Below are 21475 nucleotides of genomic sequence, written 5' to 3'. Positions count from 1 at the left end.
GATGGATTCAAACCCCTTCATCTCATTCAATCCTTTCTCTAACTTCTCCATTAGGGATCCTGTGCTCAGTCCAATGGTTGGCTGTAAGCATCTGCCTCTGTATTTGTCAGGTGCTAGTAGAGCCTTGCAAGAGACAACTATATTAGGCTCCTGTCAGCAATCACTTCTTGGTATCCACAATAGTGTCTGGGTTTGGTGACTGTATATGGGATGGATCCCCAGGTGGGGAAGTCTCTGGATGGCCTTTTCTTCAATCTCTGGCCACATTTTGTCTCCGTATTTTCTCCCATGAGTATTTTGTTCCCCCTTCTAAGAAGCACTTGAGCATCATACTTTGGTCTTCCTTTTTCTTGTGCTTCATGTGGTCTGTGAATTGTAATTTTCTAGCATATGACAATTTGGTTTTATACATAATAGATTGTTTTTGAGTTCACAATTTGAGGAGTGTAATGGAACATTTTTATTATTTATGTGTACATGCACAAATATATAGACTGGAACCCATAGATTATCAGTAATAATAATCACTTTTGTAAGTGTATATTTCATCTAAAATGTATGTGTGTATGAGACAGAGAGAGTAACAGAGAGAGAGAGAAACAGACAAAGACATAGGGAGAGACTGACAGAGACAGAGAGAGAGAAAGAGACAGAGAGACTGAGACAGAGAGAGAGAGAATATGAGAGTATGCAATCAGTACAGAGGGAAGTGAGAAAGTGAGAGTCATACAGTTCAGATAAACTAAAATATTGAAAAGTGGTAACAGAGTAATCATGTCCTGGTGTATGTGAGTGTGTTAAAGTACGCTTCACAAGAATGTTACTTGAAAATTTCACACTCTAAATGGTCAAAGATTGTTAAAATTCTTGTATTGCAACAGATTTAGTAGTTATTTACTATGTTTTGGGTTCATCATTTACTAACCCATACTTGGCCAGCACTATGATGCATCACTCACTACCGGTTAAGAACTTTAAAAAATGATTGATTTTTAACACATTCACTGTCAAAAGAAAATGATGGCTCATGAGTACCTGAGAATACAGGTCGTTGTTTTTGTGAAGAGTAGATGGCCCAGTATAGGGGAATATCAGGATAGGGAAGCAGGAGTGGGTGGGTTAGTGAGCAGGGGGAGGGGGAATGGGATAGGGAGTTTTGAGGGGAAATGAGGAAAGGGGATAAAATTTTATGTATGTATATATATATATTTTTTTTTCTTATGTTTACTACTGAAAATCTACCCATTCCATCACTCTTCAAATAATATGAAACAAACCATACAGACCTGCTCATGCATGCACCACCCAGGAAGCGATTTTAATTGATGAATTTCATAATGTGGTTACTTAGACTATTCAACCAGGAGGGGAAAGACAAGATAAATTCATTGTCTTCTCTCTCAAGAATGTGTAGCTAATCACGCAAATAGATATACTCTACACCATTGTAAGAGGCAACCTTTCTTGATAACTTGAAGGACTAATCTTTATGAAGTATGTATATCTCTCAGTTCCGTTTTCTGTAAACTATTTGGAATACTCTGTCTCCTGAAATTTATAGGCTTACTACTTCTAAAACATGTACTGTTTTCAAAGGAATTGTAAATTTATATTTAGGAGTATACAATAGATGTTTTCTTTCGGCAAAAATGGAAAGATGAGCGTTTAAAATTTAAAGGTCCTATGAATATCCTTCGACTTAACAATTTAATGGCCAGCAAAATCTGGACTCCTGATACCTTCTTTCACAATGGGAAAAAGTCAGTGGCCCATAACATGACAATGCCAAACAAGCTGCTTCGAATCCAGGATGATGGAACATTGCTATATACCATGAGGTATGTTGCTGTGTGAGACTAGGGTTGTCCTCTTGTAATCATGCATTGAAAAGCTATGAAAGTCATGAGTAAATATTTCCTCAGCTAGAAATTTTTCCTGAAATTACTAAATATTTCATGTTTGGTTTCATAAAAGTTTGGGCATGTGTGTAAAAATGAATTTAAAGTGAATTTATTTTTAAGGTTAAAGATTCTCTTGGTTGTTAAAAATTGATTTTTTTGGTACTTTTCACGTTACATTTTAGTTTGGACTATAAATTTGTTTGCAGAAGGATATAATAGCTTTTCTATATCATGTTCTGTAGCATGTCCAATTTTAAGTGATTTTAATTACATATTTTATCTGTATTAACATAGTTTTTGTGTATTAAATAAATGGGATAACTTAAATCATGTATTAGGCTTAACAGTATAAAATTCCTATTTCATGATTTAAAATAATCACATAATATCAATCGCATGCAGTCCATCCTTTTGTGCACATACAGAAACATGTGTAGTTGTTGGCACTTACATTATATTTTAAATAGTTTCATGAATGTTTTAAAACGAATTAACTTTATTACAGAAGGACTAAAATTTTTATACCTAACAAAATGATGTAGAATCAAAAGTCAATGTTTAATGATGGATTTAAACACAAAACGCTGCCCTTAGCACTATGCGTGTACAGATACTGTGTTCCATGTTTCTGATGTTTTATAACATCATATGGATAGTTAAGAACTAGATTTTATTAATTAACATTGTTTTCTCTTGTGCCTGGTGGGAGCAGGAGATACAAGAGTTGAGGGCTCATTTCTAGATAGTCACTGACTATAAATCACTGAGTCATTCTTTTTACCTCTTTTTGAATAGTGTAAAACTTAGATAGTACAGAGTAAATGACTTCATGTTTAAACCACTTATTCTTGTAGATTACGGTTCAGGTATTATATACTATTAGGAACAATTGCAGAGGGTTCTAGTTATATAGTGTTTAAAGTTAATGCCACAGTTGGCTGATAACCACCTTTTTCTCAGCTCAATTAGTAAAGATTTTTCTTTGAGTTCAATTTACTTCTTGTTTATTTACTGTTTTTATGAAAAATGGAAGTAATTTTTAAAAAACAAATGGAAGTAATTTGAAATGTTCTTTATAATAGATTTTCAATGATTACACTTTATTACATTCAGATACAGAAAATATATTTATGATGATCATGGATTTATATCTATAATTTAGCAAGCAATATGTGTGAACAATTTTATTTTTTAGGAGATAACATCAATCTGTCTATATTTGTGTCTATTTCTAAACACATATCTACCTATATAAATACTAGATATTAAAACTGGCATATCTTTAAGGAAGCAAATATTAAAGTATTACATCAACATCTCTCTCTAGTTGATGAGATGACAATAAAAAAAGATGCCCTTTCCATAATAGAGCTTTAAGTATCATCAGCTATTAAATATTTATAGTGCTGTTAATGGCAAACATTTTTCAAATACATATATAATTTATTTTTATTCTGTTTAAACCTTTTCAAGCCTAATGTAAATCTCTAATTCTGTTAAAAACTATATCAAGTAATATATCCTGACCAGCAAATCCACTTAAACCAAGAGTGGCATTTTGGCTTCTAGGCTTACAGTCCAAGCCGAATGTCCCATGCACCTGGAGGATTTCCCGATGGATGCTCATTCATGCCCACTGAAATTTGGAAGCTGTAAGTATAACAGCAAACATACATATTTTGAATTGATAACATCACCAGGCGACAGCATCTCTGTTGGATCATGCAGTTTCTTTTTCTCCTATTATGCAGGGCTTCATAACAAACTAATAGGATGCAGAAGCATAAGCTATGGTGTTGTCCTATGGGAACTAATATTATGATGATTGCCCTGTAGGAACTAATTGGAATCTCATAAGGCTCACTCAAATGTTTTAATTCTTTTATATTTTCTTATAGTTTAACTCATAATTTTGTTTTATTACTAATAAAGAACTTTATGTTTTAGTTTGTGCATACAAGTAAATCAGGGAGTGTTGTAGAGTCACTACCATAATTTATTCATATTTTCTCCTCATGCTATCATGTTAAAATGTAAAATAAGTTATCATTCAGTTTAGAGTGAATTATGCATGACAAATTCTTATTGATCTGTTACAAAGGTCAGAAAAAGCCATGAAGCCTGTAATGTTGTCTGTCTACCACTGACCTGATGGAAGAAGTTCTTTTTTTCTCCATAGAATACATTTAATGAAGATGACAACATTGGATGCTTACATGCCCGTGTCTTTGGCGTACCTAGAACATTTCTAAAAGTTTCTGTGCCACTGGCCATTCTCTAGGTCACTGGATTGTATCTGATATGTCAAGTAGAAAAATTCACACCATGGAGTAACAGAAAGGGCAATGTCAGATCATCCCTTCAGGCCCACAGGACACCCCAGGCAGGCTCAGGATTAATTCATCTTTGCAGCTAGGCAGCCTCCTTCTGTCTGAACAGGCCTTCATCTCTGACCTTTTTGGGAACTGTGCTCTTTCTGACATACCATTTTTGTGCATTCTGAACAGCTTCAGGCTCTTCTTTTTCTTGTTAAATAGAAGTGCTCAGTTGTAACCTGATTAGATGTGAGGCTGACTGAAGAAGAGTGCATCTTCTCACAAACTACAAACAAAAAGAGAATGGTCACTGACAGAATGCAGATTCCTCTAATGTTTTAAGGATGACAGTTTTGTTGAGAGGTTCCAGCTTGTTTGCTTTGTGTGTCCTTGTAGCAGGTGTCAGTTCTCAATTTTCTTTGAGAGCCTCCTCTGGGCTTAACCACGAGCCTTTCTTTATTGTCATGGGAACCATCCCTTTAAAACTGGCATTTCTTCCAATATTATTTAAGATAGTCAATCATGTTATACAACGTAAACACAGTGTTGAGAAAACCAGAACAGATGCAGCAGAGAAGCTCATTTGCATTGCATAAGTGACATTAAAGGGAAACTTGAAAAGCTTTGGCACCAAAAAGAATTTATGCAAGATGCAGTAATGATATGGGAAGGACAAGTGTTTTCAGCAGATGAGGTATTGTTACTATGACATCAGATGTCAATGGCAAGATGCCTCAATACTGAAAATGAAGTGAATTTGCTTGGAAGTGTTTGATCTCAAATTAAAAACTTCACACAGAGTGCAGCTACAAAGTAATGGGATTTCGGATGCCCAAGATTATTACAGTTTTCTCTGTAAAGGGATGCATATGCTTAACACACAAAGTCTCTGTGTCTTATTATTTTTCTGTGTAATTATTACTTATTTTATTTCTCTTCCTTCATATTCATATTCTGACACTTGGCACAATCAGTTTACTCATTCCGTTGTTTATCTTTTGTATAGCAAGGATCGCAGCATCTGTGTTAGCAGCGTGGACAGTGCTGTTAAATGAGACAACAACCTGATTGTGCTAGCATAGAACAATTTTGGCAGAAGCAACTATGACATTATCTTGCAGTTATTTCTTACTCTCTTTTACAAGTACCATCATCCTAAAAAGAATTGAATTTCTGGAACTTTATCATTCTCCTCAAATACATTAATCCTCTTCCCTGTATTTGAGCAATTTAAAATCCATTCTTCTTTTACTCCTATCTTTACATATATATTTTTAATGTTTCAGATTGACTTGAAAGTTGCTGCATGTAAGCATAGTGGGATTCTGTGCATTAGCCCCCCAAAAATGGAAAACTCACATTTTTTTTCAGATAAAAGTTAATAGATCTAAAATGATTTAGGAATATATTTATTGATTACTGAGTATTAAGTCAAATTATACATGTGCATAAACCAGACTAGCATTCAAACATAGATTGCTTAACTAAATTAAATAAAAGCACTCTGTGAATTGCTGCATTCAAAGTGGGATTTATAAAGCAATTTGTAAAACAAACTGCTTTCTGACTGTTTTGAAAAAAAATTCTTTATTTTTGTGGGTTGGGGTGAGGCATGGGGTGAATGCACATGTGTGTGCAGATGCTTACAGAAAACAAGAGGGCATCAGAGCACCTGAAGGTGGATTTTCAGGAATCTGTGAGCCCACCCAGTGTGGGCGCTGAGAACCAGACACGGGTGTGCTTCACAAGTAGTAACTGTCTTAAGTGCTGAGCCATGTGCCTACCCTGTCTTCTTTATTTATACTTTATTGATAAGCATAGTGACCACTCCTGGTTCACTGTTGGGTCTGTGCACAAAGAAATGACTCTGAGCAACACTGCATTGCATTCTATTCCTTGTCCTCTCATGACACTAAATAATATGTAAGCCAGATCATATAGATTGCTAATTGATGAAATGCACTAAATGCTTTTATAAACAGACAGAGGACCATTCATTTTCTTTATATTTGTAATGTTTCATTTGACTTTATTTTTCTATAATGTGTTAATGGATTGTTGTTAGATATACATATTTACTATAATATGCACAGCTTAGTTATTAATTTAACAGGAAACATTGCGGATAGTTACAAAAATGCATCAAATATCCTTTCCCCATCTGTATCTCATAATTTTAGAAGAGAATATCATTACTTTTATAAACTTTCATTTCTCTTAGTTATGTGTGAATATTAATAAGAAGATTCAAACAATTGTTGTTTGGTCTTTTAAATTGCACAGCATTGGGAATACTGTTGTAAAACGACCATGATGCTTACACATAAGGGAAATAAGAAGATTCAAATAATGGTTGTTTGGTCTTTCAAATTGTGCCGCATTGTAAATGCTGTGGTGGAGAAGCCCGTGATGTTTCCTCTTGAGAGAAACAAAGCAAATCACTTGATGATCTACCATGAGTGCTTAGTTAACTACATTGCTAACTTATTATTGAATGTTTTCAGTGACAGCTTGAGTGATTATTTAATTGAAATTAGCTACTTGGTAATTTAGACTCTAGAAAACCTAAAATTTACATGTACAAATAAATAAATACTTTTCTATGAAAGTATTACAATCACATTTACAAATATGTATTCGTATCTATACCTATTTTCTAGAATCCCAACTTAAAAATTGTTTTACATAACATAATTTGGGAATGCATAAATGCATATATAAGTATAAGGAATATTTAACTGATAATAGTTTTAGTAAAAACATTCAGAAAGAAATGTAACAATGTCATAAAAAGATCATACAGATAATGACAAGCACACATATCATTCAATGTGTTGCACCTGAAACTTGAAAGGAAATCAGTTTTGTAATAGACCTTAGTTTAATCTCAGTAAGAGGGCCACATTAGTACCCTGGTATTTTTTGCAAGAATTTATACAGAACAAAGAAACTAATTTCAAGTGTCAAGGGGAAATGAAGGCAGAGATATTTCTAGAAGAAAAAAAAACTGGTCTAGTTTTCCTCCCTAGTTAAGATGTCACCTCACTATCATGCTAAGTTTGTTTTCTAAGCAGCCATATAAATAAAATTAGACATAAGTTCTCCAAAGGTTCACAGTAGAGCAGCAATGATCCCTATCAGTTGTGAAGAGACACTGCATTGGGACAGGGAGCCTTAGATGGTCCAAAACAGACAAAAGGACAAAGGAAATGTCAGCATAGAGAATAGCTAGTGTCAGATATCTGACCACTGATCAACTCCCAAGGTGGCTCACTTCTGAAAAGTCTTTCATGTTTGGCCAAATACAGTGATGTTACCTTTCATGTTTTTGCTTATACTCATCTTAACTGGAATGCTCTTCAAGTACTTTGGTGTTCATTGGTTTATGAATGATACGTTTGAAAACAGATTTACAATGCGATGGTACTGTATAATATTCTGATTTATTTGTAATGTCTATAATTAGTTCTCATTGTCCTAATTAAATGCCTTTGTTCATGATGACCAAAGTCATTATCTCTTAACTAAGTAAGTTCAATGTTCAAAATGCAATATATGTTTGAATCATAACTTTTACTTCATGGGTGCTCACGATTTCAAAATAAACCGAGTAACTAACCTCATTACTTATTTTCATAATGTCTTTGTCTGCTTCTTTGGGACCTAGGGAATGTTTTAACCATCTTAGGAAACAGTGTCTTTTACCATCTAGAAAGAGAAATTTATCCATCAATTCTCAAAGTGGTACCAATGAAAGTATTTTCATGCTCATGGTTGGCTGTTGTGATGTTCTTCATCAATTTGCTTGTAAAGTTATAGATTCAAAGGACTTCCTTTCCTCTAAACCTGAGATCACTAAATGTTAGTTTGTGAGGAAATGGTGACTATATAGAATCTTCTATTGCAGATGAACTGTTGTGTTAGTGTTTCTCATTCAAGTCTTTCTAACATTTGTTCCTTGTTCATGACAGACGCTTACACAACCTCAGAAGTCACATATATTTGGACTTACAATGCTTCTGACTCCGTTCAGGTTGCTCCCGATGGCTCCAGGTTAAATCAGTATGATTTGCTGGGCCAGTCAATTGGGAAGGAAACAATTAAATCCAGTACAGGTCAGTAACATTTTAACAATAAATCAAACGCCCACCCCAAATTAGTAGGATAAAATCATTAAAAATATATAAGATGATTGAAAATATTTTACCCTTGGGATCTATAGATTAATGAAACATATTTCTTTTTTTCTTTTTTATTATGTATTTTCTTCATTTACATTTCCAATGCTATCCCAAAAGTCCCCCATACCCTCCCCCCCACTCCCCTACCCATCCACTCCCACTTTTTGGCCCTGGCGTTCCCCTGTACTGGGGCATATAAAGTTTGCAAGTCCAATGGGCCTCTCTTTCCAGTGATGGCCGACTAGGCCACCTTTTGATACATATGCACCTAGAGTCAAGAGCTCCGGGGTACTGGTTAGTTCATAATGTTGTTCCACCTATAGGGTTGCAGATCCCTTTAGCTCCTTGGGTATTTTCTCTAGCTCCTCCATTGGGGGCCCTATGATCCATCCAATAGCTGACTGTGAGCATCCACTTATGTGTTTGCTAGGCCCCGGAGTAGTCTCACAAGAGACAGTTATATCAGGGTGCTTTCAGCAAAATCTTGCTAGTGTATGCAATGATGTCAGTGTTTGGAGGCTGATTATGGGGTGGATCCCTGGATATGGCAGTCTCTAGATGGTCCATCCTTTTGTCTCAGCTCCAAACTTTGTCTCTGTCATGGCTCAGCCATTAAAGGCTAGGCTCACAACCAAAATGACACATATTTCTTGGGAGCTTTTTGAGATACTCATAATATTAGACCACTCCTTAATTGAACAGGTCTGCATTTTAATAAGTTTCCAAAGAGATCCATATGTACACGCAACTTTGAAAAGCCATGTCTTAAAATGATATGTACTATACACTCAAAAATATGTGTCTTCTCATATCAGTGAATTTAGCATTTATCTTCAATGAAGGGATAACATTTTCCCTAGTTTTCTCATTCATTTTTTTCTATTGTGGATAATTTATGTTTATTCAACTATTGATTTCAGAGAAATTGCCAGTGGCCTGCATGAAAACCTCTCTGAGGCTGTCCTCAGTTAAAAAAAAAAAAAAAAGCACCTGTATAGATGGTTATCTCACAACATCTGGCCATAATTAAAATCAGGGAGAAGAAAAATAAAACGAGACAGTAGGTATGAGAATTAGACAAAACTGACTGAATCAAATTACAGCATGTGCAGAGCAGAGAGAAAGTCAGAATTGGTGACAGAGTTAAAAGTGAAAATCTGGGCTGAAAGAACTGCATCTATTGTGAGACCAGGTCCCTGTGCTTTGGAGACTCAGGGCGATGGAGTTCACTTAATTAGCGTCACAGCATGAGGGACCTAAGCCAATACAATAATCCACTAGTGGAGTCTTTAGAACCATGCTGGGGAGTGGGCATGAGCTAAAGAGAAAACAGCACACAACATCATGGGGCATAGGAGTGGAAGGTGGTTGATACTGTGTAGTTCTTTTAAAAACTCTTGTTCTAACGAGGGATTTCTAGTCTTCATGAAATGTATGTGATGATTTTTTCATATATATATATATATATATATATATATATATATATATATATATATATATATTTTATCAGGAATTCTTCTTGCAATCCCTTCCATTTCTAAATTGTTCTGAATGTTGACAATTACAGCTCCTTAAGCTTCTTAAATTCTCCTTCCAGGTGAATATACTGTAATGACAGCTCATTTCCACTTGAAAAGAAAAATTGGGTATTTTGTGATTCAGACCTATCTGCCTTGCATCATGACTGTCATTCTCTCCCAAGTGTCATTCTGGCTGAACAGAGAATCGGTGCCAGCAAGAACTGTGTTTGGTGAGTGAGTTCCTGCAGAACATCACATTTTGTTTCAAAGTTTCTCTCTCTCTCTTGATGCTCTTCACCTCCATACTTTGTCCAGGAAAGGCTGATTCTAGGTTTTGGATAATAAAAGAGAATCACAAGACTGTAAACTACCATCAGTGCCACATGTTAAACAAGAGCATAGACTACACAAAGTCTCTAGAACTATATTTAGTTGTGTGTTTTTGTTTGTTCTCTTTATTATTTTCTGTTTAATCAGACTACACTTAGCACTCATCTCTATGTTAACAGAGGAAGAAAGTTTTGGGGTTTTGTTTGTTTGTTGATTATAATTCAGGGGAGAATTATATTTAAAGGTTTCCTATAATAATTTTTGTACTTTCCCTTTTTAATGAAGAAAGGTAATGTCAGTTCTACCAGTAAGAGAACAAGGAAAATGTTGACCTAGACTTTCTTTACTTTCATTGGGGCATTTAATTTCCTTAATTAAACACAGGAAATGGACTTTTTAAAATTTAAACTGGAGAATATCATGATGTTTTTAGGCTTTCTGTATTTATTTTGGTTTTATTTTGAAATGAGGAAATGTAATCTCTGCATTTTAGATGAGAGACGTAGAAAGTAATCTATTCAAGTAGTATACTTGATATCACCACCACCTCCTCCCATTTACAACATTATTCTGCTATATAACAGAGCCTGGCTTCAGTCTCTTTGGGTTAAGATTGCAGGTGCACATTACCAAGCCCACTTAAAATTCGAGTCCTTAAAACAATGCAGGAGAATTTGATGACATTTTTTCTAACATAGAAAAGGCTGAGCACATTTCATAACAGATCATCGCTGTGTCTTTGTGTGAGTGACACTCTCATTCAATTATGAAAGTGTTGTTGAGGACTTATTTTCAGTAGTGGACCAGGAACTGGAAAAACACACACACAAAATATAGCTCCTGCATCCAGGTAGTTTTGTTAATGGAAGGAAGCAGAATAACTAGAGAATAGTCACACTATGGTGTGAAGGCTTTATTGCACAGCCACATTTGCATCGGTATAGAAACCCAAAAGTTTATTCTCTTAAATTGAAGTCTATGAATATAATGGTGGTTTAATATTTGAGATATGTCTTAAAATAAGTAGGAGTATCTAGAACAGGTATGCCTTTGGTTGAGCAAAACCATAGACAAGAAGAATGGAATGTTCAATAACGTTGAGGAATGAAGGGGCACAGTGTTTTTGGTGATGATTGTTTCAAGATGTACAGTGGAGATATAGATAGAGATGCCGTTCAAGACTCCAATGAGATTTCAGTTTACCTTAATAGAGTGAACCTTCAGTTACAGAAAAGGCAATCTGTTACATCATTCTGGTATCATGGTATTGGTTAAAAACCTCATAAAAAATGTTAGCTTTTAAATATATGGTATTTATTTTATTTTGATAACTACTTTGTTAAGTATTATTTAGACATATAAAACTATACACAATCTCTCTCTCTCTCTCTCTCTCTCTCTCTCTCTCTCTCTCTCTCTCTCTCTCTCTCCTCCAATGAGTATCGCTATTAGAGTATGTATATAGAACTATCATGGCTATTGTGTCTTAGCTTTTTTTAAACTCCTTTCTCATTGTTATATGTGTTAGAGACATATAATATAAGCTTCATTCTCTTGACAGAATTCATTTGTATTATACAATATTGTTAGGTATAAATATATGGTGTATGACAGATTTCTAAAGTGTATTTATATTTTTAAAGTTATCCTTTCATGATTAATATCTTTTGCTGAAAAGACCCAGATATAGCTGTCTCTTGTGAGACTATGCCGGGGCCTAGCAAACACAGAAGTGGATGATCACAGTCAGCTATTGGATGGATCACACGGCCCCCAATGGAGGAGCTAGAGAAATTACCCAAGGAGCTAAAGGGAACTGCAACCCTATAGGTGGAACAACAATATGAACTAACCAGTACCCCGGAGCTCTTGTCTCTAGCTGCATATGAATCAAAAGATGGCCTAGTTGGCCATCACTGCAAAGAGAGGCCCATTGGACTTGCAAACTTTATATGCCCCAGTACAGGGGAACCCCAGGGCCAAAAAGTGGGAGTGGGTGGGTAGGGGATGGGGGGGGTGGGCATGGGGAACTTTTGGGATAGCATTGAAAATGTAAATGAGGAAAATACCTAATTAAAAAAAAACTGTAAAAGTTGAAATGTAAGGAGCAATCAGAGATCTGGAGCAAATTTAGAGTGATATTTATGTAGCCCAATGAAATAAAATAATGTTGTTAGTAAAGAATATATAGGCAACAAAGGGAACAAAACAGAAATGTTGTTTGGAAAAAGGTCCAGAAATCTGGATAGATATCCATCATAACTACAGGGAAAATTACAAGATATTTAAGGTGATTTTCTTTCTTTATTTAAGAGAATAATGTTGTCATTAAAAAAAAAACAAAATAAAATAGAAAAGTTGGGAAATGTGTATAATTTAGGTTGTGTAGATGTAGATTTTGAAGTTACTAGAAACATCAGCTTTCAGTCCAATGGGTGAATAGAAGTAGTATATAGAATATAAAATAATGACAGGGCTTCAGGGAGAACACTCTTGCTAAGGCAACAGAATTTATGAATGTAGCATTTACATAGCAGATAAATTAATTAGAAAAATATACGGTAAGAGAAAAGAATCCTTATCAGGTATAAATGATGAAATTTAGAAACTGAAAAACTTAGAATAAACAGAAAAATAGCAAGAAAATACAATTTTAGCAGCACATAAACACATACATTCAAAGAGCTAAACATATAATATTCCACTGAGACAGTCTCAGCTGTCATATAAAACATTCTTCAGCGTTTATGAGACAGTTTTAGACACAATATGCTCTAAAAATAGGCTCGACTACCATTTTGTGTTAGACAATTAGGAACTGGTCTTTCCCTGGAATGTGGTTGATATAGTACTTTTTGTCTTACTAATTTATTCTCTGTCTCTCTGTCTGTCTCTCTGGCCATCTCTGTTTCTCTCTCTCTCCTTTCCTTCCTTCCCTTTCTCTCTCCTCTACTCCCCTCCCTATCTCCTCCCTTCCTTCTCTTCTATTTGTTTATTTTATAAATGTTTTTAAAATCATCATTTACTTATTTATTTTGTGTGTGTGTGTGTGTGTGTGTGTGTGTGTGTGTTTTGACAGATACAGGCTTGGGAGAAAGGGAGAAGGGAGTAAGGATACATAGAATTGGAAGGGTAGGAAGGTGAGGTGAGAATGACCTGGGAAGAGTTAGGGGAGCATAAAGATTGTGATCAAAATACATTGTATGAAAAAATTAAATCTTAAAGAAAGAAAAGATAAGTGAAAAGAGAACAGAAAAGCAATTTTATTTTTAAATGTATATGTATTTGTGTAGAAAGCTTTTGGGGATAAAATTTAAATCAAGATTTAAACCAAAAAATCAGTTGTGGTTTAAAGTTATTCACATGTTTATTTAATGTCAGCCATCTTTTCTTTGTAACAATATTACATGCTATTATTAATTCTACTTTATTACAAACCATTGACATGGTTTATGCAAATTGATTTATAAGTTGCTTATTTCCCAAACATAGACTTTGTTCAATATTTTTACAAAGTATGTGAAAAATTATGTTATATATTTGGAAAGTAGGTGCTCATTGTTACTGACATAGGGCTTGTAGCATGTGTTCTACATGATCAGGATGAATACACAGCAAATAAATGGGATTTATTAACATAATTTACAACAATGAGAAGTTCCTTGACTCACTGCATATTTACACATAGTCAGAGCAAGAATATCTTCTCTTCTAAGCATCAGTAGACATTCTAAGTGCAAAAGAGTGAAACAGACCACATTACCTATTCATGAATAAAATTATAAAGAAGACATTTATTTATAAAGTGAGGGTGTGTTAAGAATAGTTAAGAGAATGTTTCAGAAATGGAAACAACATGAGCAAAGAATTGGGCAAAGATACAGAAACTGATGTGAAATACTCAAAATGGATAAGGATAAAATGCACACTGAAAAGATAAAGATATAGTAAAGGAAACACTATCCTACCAAACAGTATGAACTTTTGTCAAGTATACATGAATATTATACAAGAGAAGTGAAATTTGGGTTTACAAATCACTTTTCAATATGTACAAAGTGAGTGGAATCATTCCAAGTACCTCTTCCAAGAATACCAATGACACAGTAATTAATAAATAACAACAAAATTGAAAATATATGAGAATGAAACAAATACTCAAAGGACCAGCTATCTAAATAGTAAGTCACTTAGGAAATAAGACTATGTATGAAGAATAGAGCATGCAAACACAGCATAGTGAGCCTTAATAATCCTTATAGAGTTCAGTAAAGGCAATGCTCAGAGGAAAATTCATAGTACTTAATGTCTATATTAACAAAGAAAAGCACTGAAATAACTAAATTATATGCATTTCCATGTAAGATCAGAAAGGAAAAACAGCTAAACAAAATGCCTCTAGAGGGAAGTAAATAAGAATAGAGAAGAAATAAAAAAAATAGATAACATAAAAGCAATAACACGTCACCAGAATCAAAAGCTCATTCCTTTTAAATATCTGTCCAATTGGCAAACCAGGAGACAAAGGAAAAAAAATACCAGGAACCTAAAATCAATTTAGACTTTCCTCTCAACTTTACAGAATGTAAACAGAGCATAAGAAAACATGACATGGCCACATCAACCAGTTACATAACGTGGATGGCATGGATGTCTAGGAAAGGAAAACAAAAAACTAACTGAGAAAACAATCTCAGAAGATGAAAAGTAAGGAAAGAAGCTCGGGAAGTAACTGGGCACTTCGAACAGAGACGATTCCCATCCCAAATGGACCCAAGGGTGAATTCAGTCAAGCTTTTATAGCTTCAGCAACAACCATCTTCATGACAGAACAAACCCAGCACTGAATTTGAATACCAGCTACTTCTCAAAATTGAGATGTGGAGACTTTCCTCTTAGACATGCACTTCCAATTTTGAAAATAACTGAATTAAAATTAAAAAAAAATCATGATGTTGCCAGAAATAATAGAAATAGTCATGTAATGACTTCAAAAGTTAGGCTGTATAACTTTGAAAAAAAGAATGGAGAATATGGAAAATCACAATATAGTAATGAAAAAGAGAATATAAAAGAGATACACTGTAGAGATTTTATATAAATGTGTGATAAGTTGTGTAAAATACATTATAGTTTATTTGTTCAATAGAGATTATAAGGAAAATGGTATTTTACTAAGTCTATACAAGGTTTTCAGAGCATAAAACATAAACTTGCAGGTTTTATAAGAAGCTTGTATAAAGATACCCATTTAAATAGAAATGTAATGAATATGTCAATACATATTTAACTCCAAATCAGCAAAGATGTTAATGTTAAACCTGCCAATATAAAAATATACTGTGTAAAATGACTATAAAAGCATACAAATGTTTAAAATAGTTGGTGCTAAATGTGAATTAAAAAATTAAAAAGCAATAGTAAAGGAGCTGGGAAAAGTTAAAAGTCAACAAAATATTGCCACACACACACACACACACACACACACACATGAGGATCTGAGTTCAGATGCCAGAACTCATAAATGGGGGAAAATGTAGGCATGGTGGCATGCTCATCAATACCAGCTCAGGGGAAGGAGAGGCAACAAGGTCACTTGGCGTTTGATCACCATTTGACTACCTTAATTAGCAAGCACTAAGCCAGGGAGAGATCCTGACTCACAAACTGAGATGAAGGCCAGGTCGATGCTCAGAGTGTAAGGTGCTTACACACACACACACACACACACACCATGCACACTAAATATTTGGAAGTTGAATAAAGGAAGTGTCTATGGAATGCCACCTAATGCTGCCCTCTGGCCTCCACACACACAGATACATATCTATCCACACCTGCATAAACATTTTTCTTCCAGCACATACATATACAAACACATGAGATACAGAGAGGCACAAAGACAAGAGAGAGAAAGGAGAGCAAGAGAGAGAGAGAGAGAGAGAGAGAGAGAGAGAGAGAGAGAAAGAGAGAGAGAGAGAGAGAGAGAGAGAGAGAGAGGGAGACAGAGAGACAGAGAGACAGAGAGACAGAGACAGAGAAAGACAGAGACAGACAGAGAGACAGATGAGAGAGAACAAATAATACATGATTTGCAGTATATATGTATAGATGTAAGGACTGAAAGCAATTTTCTCACAAATGGATGCTGTTTAATGGTGAAAGCATTCTTGGCAAAAATTCTAAAAGTTATTCTTTGCTGTCAATATAACTCTGCACGTGTGTGTGTGTGTGTGTGTGTGTGTGTGTGTGTGTGTGTGTGTGTGTATTGTACTGAATTTTAAGACTCTGTACTGTTTACCCCACGGGTTCTGTTGGCCTGTATGGTGTAACTCATCTGAGTGATGACCAGCAACTAACATAAACCATGTTCCTAGAGTTTAGACCCTCTCCAAATATTTTAAGTTTGGGCATGCTTATTCAATTTCTTCTTAAAATTTTTTTCAAACAAAATAAATTAAGATAAAACAAAAGCTGTCTCCTGGGAATTGGACAAGACAAACCAACAAAAGGAAAAGAGGTCAAGAGAAGGCTCTAGAACCCACTCATTCAAACAGTAAGGAGTCCAAAAAAAAAAAAAAAAAAAACCTACCCCGAGAGCAATAATATATATGCAGAAGACCTTGTGTAGACCCAAGTAGGTCCTACACTTGCTAGTTCAGTCTGTGTGATTTCATATGGGCTTTGCTCAGTTCATTTGGATGGCCTTGTTCTCTTGAAGTCTTCCACTCCTTGGCTCTTACACCCCTTCCATTTCTACTTCTGTGGATTTTCCTAAGCCCTGAGGGGAGGGATTTGATGGACACAAAATATGTACAGCTGTGTGTTCCAAGAACTCTCTCTTTGTGCGTCTTGCTGTAGGTCTTTGTATAGTTCATATCTACTGCAGGAGAAAGGTTCTTGGATGATGGCTGAATAAAAGCACTGATCTCTGAGCATGATAGAATATCGTTTGGAGCTATTTTTACTGTTGTTTTTTTAAACAGTAGTACTTGGTTTTATCCTAGGTCTGTGGCCAATCTGGTTTCTGGTTCTTTGTCACCGAAGCAGTGTTGAGTTATGGGATCCAACTTGTGGAGAGGACCTTAAGTCCTGTCAGACATTGGTTGGTTACTTCCACAAGATCTGTTCCACCATTGCTCACCAAGCATACTTTGAAGGCAGGATACATTGTAATTCCAAGCTATTGAGGGTGGATAGATGTTGAAGTTAGAATTTCTTCTTATAGATCATGTACTTTATTATTTTGGGTTAATTACATATGATAGTATTTGTTGGTATGCTTTGTCAAAGCTAAAACACATAGTTGGTAAAGTTTGTAAAGTGATGAGGAATGCTTAATTTTTAGATACAGCATATCTTGCTTTAGTCTTTCTCTGTTGTTTAGCTGAGTGACTCCTGGCAGTGTTTTTAGCTCCTGTGTACCTTAGTTTATTGCATCCATAAAACTGTACATGTAATAATCTTGTCTTTAGAGATGAGGCTAGGGGAATAACATCACACAACACCCTCATATGCATGACTTTACAGAACATTGGCCATGCTTATAGCACAGGATAAATGCTGTGTAATTATCTACAATACTTATTATCTGGTTTCTGACATAGCTTTCTTCTTTATGTCAAGACATGTATAAAGGGTGGCCAGCCCATTTGAAATAAAGTAACAGTACTCACCTTCATGAGACAGTCTTTAAGGAATCATAAACTCTAGAGATCTAGCAACAATAAATCTGGACTAGAATTTAAGTTCTTTGACATCTGATCACCAGGGGATGGGTTTTGTGAAGAGCATGTCTGAATACTTGGCAGTATTTATTTGTGTGCACTATAGCTGGTGAATTCAAGTTTAGTGTGGTAGGACAATTCAAGTCAATTCAAGTAGCAAAATTCACTTCCATGCAAGTAGTGAAATTCAATTCAAGGGGGGAAATTTAATTCAACTCAATTGCCAGCCCCTGTTTACTTCATTCTTACTAGCCATGGGCCAGTTTAACATCTCTAAGAAGCATGATTTTAGAAATGCATTTCATCTATAAACACCACCATTGAGTCTTTCTTTTTATACATAGCTCCTATGTTCAGAATGGATAGCATCCTCCTAGACAACAATTGAGTCACTCAAATCATGAGTCTCTATATGCTTTCCAATACCTTAAACCAACATACATCCTTATCATCTAGTCTTCGATCTCATTTACATATAACTGAGCTTGGCCTTGCCCTGGTTTTAGCTTGAATAAGAATAATGAAAAAGCTGAAAGCTGACCTACCTGGAATCTCATAGCTCCACTCCCCTCACCTGCAAACAGAAAACATCTGCTACCAATGTTCCTGTGTGGCCAGCCCTCTTATCTACACACTAGAATGTGTCCTTCACACCTGCGTAAGAATACCATTGACATAATACTTCATCTCTAATATTCTCCGTGCATTCAGTATTTAGTCATCACTAATAGAAGAGCTAAAAATATCTCCTTTACTATGGGATTTGTGTGCTGAAAATATACCCATTTGCATGCAATCTGTATAGGCTTCCAGGGTCCAGGCTTCTTTATTGGGTGTTTGACCCATAGTCACACAAGACACATGATCAGAACACTGGTAAAAGTAAAAGACCTCTGTGTTATAACTCTTAAGAAGGCATTAAGTGTGCTGAATCCTTTTTATAATGATATAATTTCATTTTACTAAACACGGCACGAGGAATTGAAACAAGGAAACACACACACACACACACACGCACACACACATATATATATTTCTTCATACTTACATACACATATGTGTGTATGTCAATCATTTAATGAAATAACAAAAAAGTACTATGGAGAACTGATTGCATTGTGGACAGAATATTATACCAGTAATCAAGAAAGCTTGTGCCACTTTGCCTCTATTGCTAGGTAGGAAAATCCATTTAATTTCTGTATACGCTAGGCTTGTTTCATTGATAACGGAAACCCAAGCTATCTGCATTTGGGATATGCTAGAAGGAGGCATGAAGTAACAAACACAAGGCCAATATATATTTTCTATATCAGTATATCTGCAAATTCTGTAAAGGACTATGGGCTATGAAGGATGCTGACAGGCAGTAGTAGTTAGCTAGGCAAAATAAACTTATAGGTATTGATTACATGTGTGTATGCTAATATGTTATTTATTTATTCATTCATTCATTCATTCACTTTACGTCTCAATCACATCCCCTCGCCCCTCTCCTCCCAGTGCTACCTATTCATGCCACTTCCCCACTTCTCCCCTCTTCCAAGGAGAAGGGGAACCCCCCAGTCCCCATCAACCTGCCCTGGTGCATCAAGTTGCATCAGGACTAAGCCCATCCTCTCACACTGAGGCCAGACAACGCAGCCCAGCTAGGAGAAAGGGATCCAAACACAAGAAACAGAGCATGAGTCAGAGACAGCCCCCACTCTGCTCCAATTGTTAGAGAACCCATATGAAGACCAAGCTGAATATCTGCTATATGTGTGTAAGGGGACAAGGCCAGTCCAGGCATGCATGTCCTTTGGTTGTTGGTGTGGTCTTGTGTGCTAATATTTTTATCAAGGGGAAAAGAAGATTTTTCCTAAATGTAGAAGGACTCCTATTTTTTTTTTTTTCATGAATCACTCTTGACTGAATCAAGGTGAAGAGTAAATTTCCACTGTAAACTTAATCGTTTTATTTACCGCAGACTCAAAAACTGTATTTCTCACCTTACCCGGCTTGTTTTCCTGGCTAGTACCCATGGGCATATTAGTTTGAAGTCTGTGGATGAGGGCAGGCAGTGATTGGAAAGAGCACTGTAGAAGCTCAAAGCAAACAGCAAGGAGAGCAAGAGAGCAAGACAGAGAGAGAAAGAGATGAGGGAGAGAGGGAGGGAGCGAGAGGGGCGAAGTAACTGGGTAGCTGGGAAAGAGACAGTTACATGAGTAAAGATTTCAGTCAGTGCAGCTAAAGAGTTGGAGCAGTCTTATCAGGAAAATGATAATCACCGCTGAAATTCACAAGAAGAAGCAGCGAGAGGAAGTAGAATGTGTGGATGGTACAGGGTATGAAAATAATGAACACGGAGACTGTACATGGCAGAGATGATTTCAGAGTTTATTCCCAATCTCGGTTTTCCAAGAGGCACCGGCTGTGAGCGCTAACAGGAGGCATACCTGGCATCTCAGAATTGACTTTGGCACAAGGCAGCACATGCTAATCAGATGCAAGCTGCCAGCCCACCAGCCGCCTTTCTCCCTGCTGCTGCCACAGTCTCATCCCAGCCGTCCCACTGCCAATTAGGAAAGTGAGTGAAGCAAAATACAGTAATAAGCCATGGCAAGGAAAATCAGAGAGCCTTTCCAGTTCCAGTTCGGGCTGGGATGGTTTGTTGGGAATATAGTTGGCCTGCCCAAGTTTTCTTAATATTAACGAATTATTATCATCTTTCAGTGAGGGTATAAGAAGGTAATTAAAAGCAAATGCTATTGTTTACTTGGTCCACTTTGCAGTAATATTGAGATTTTTGAGAAGGTCTTGTAAATTTTTAACATAATGTAGTCATAATTGTTTAAGACATTTAAGCTACTCTTATTTGTAGCTCAGAAACAGCACTAAAAACGGCACTGTATAACACCCTATACTATATTTCTGAGTTGAGTATATCAAAATTACTAGCTGTTTAATTATGAAACAATTTCTTAGTTAAAATAATAGGAGTGCCTTCCTATTTGCAGACAAGAAAACTGACCCGTGGAGCTATTCTGAGGCCCTATAACTTCTATAAACTCTCCATAACACCCTTTCTATTATCTAATATCAAGTCAACACAGAAAGAGCAATCTGTGTGTGTGTGTATGTGTGTGTGTATGTGTGTGTGTGTGTGTGTGTGTGTGTGATCCCTTTGAGAATTGTGTTTACTAAAAGTATGTCAGAACTTGAGTCCAACACTAAGATCTATATTCTCATCATCATTGTTTGCTGTCAGCAGATGAACTTGGAGGAGTGGTGGGTGTTTGAACTATAGTTGAAGTTTCACTATTAGTGGACCAGGACTTACATCGTAAAATAAAGTTTAACATTCTTATCTGTCCTGTCTAAATGTTATGGTTTACATTTTGAAGCAAAGTAATCCTGATTATCTCTGAGCATATAACTACTCATAGTTGTATCATGATAGCACGTAGAAACTCAGTATAAATTAAAAATGATTTGATTGTTGTATTAACTGTGTTCTCA

At 35.7% G+C, this 21475-nt stretch overlaps 1 protein-coding gene across 3 annotated transcripts in view; it reads left to right on the top strand.

Annotated features, from left to right (window-relative positions):
- The window catches only part of Gabra2 (gamma-aminobutyric acid (GABA) A receptor, subunit alpha 2), a 137458-nt gene that overhangs the window by 79596 nt on the left and 36387 nt on the right, over positions 1–21475 (top strand). For all 3 annotated transcript variants that reach the window (NM_008066.4, XM_006503733.4, XM_030254132.1), the window contains exons 5-8: positions 1618–1838; positions 3471–3553; positions 8188–8331; positions 9995–10147. In NM_008066.4, the coding sequence (NP_032092.1) occupies positions 1618–1838; positions 3471–3553; positions 8188–8331; positions 9995–10147 (601 nt within the window). The remainder of the gene's footprint in view (positions 1–1617; positions 1839–3470; positions 3554–8187; positions 8332–9994; positions 10148–21475) is intronic.

This window comes from Mus musculus, chromosome 5 (genome assembly GCF_000001635.26).
Source record: "Mus musculus strain C57BL/6J chromosome 5, GRCm38.p6 C57BL/6J".
NCBI lineage: Eukaryota > Metazoa > Chordata > Mammalia > Rodentia > Muridae > Mus > Mus musculus.
The sequence above is the reverse complement of the archived record's forward strand: the minus strand, read 5'-3'. Positions and strand labels throughout refer to the sequence as shown.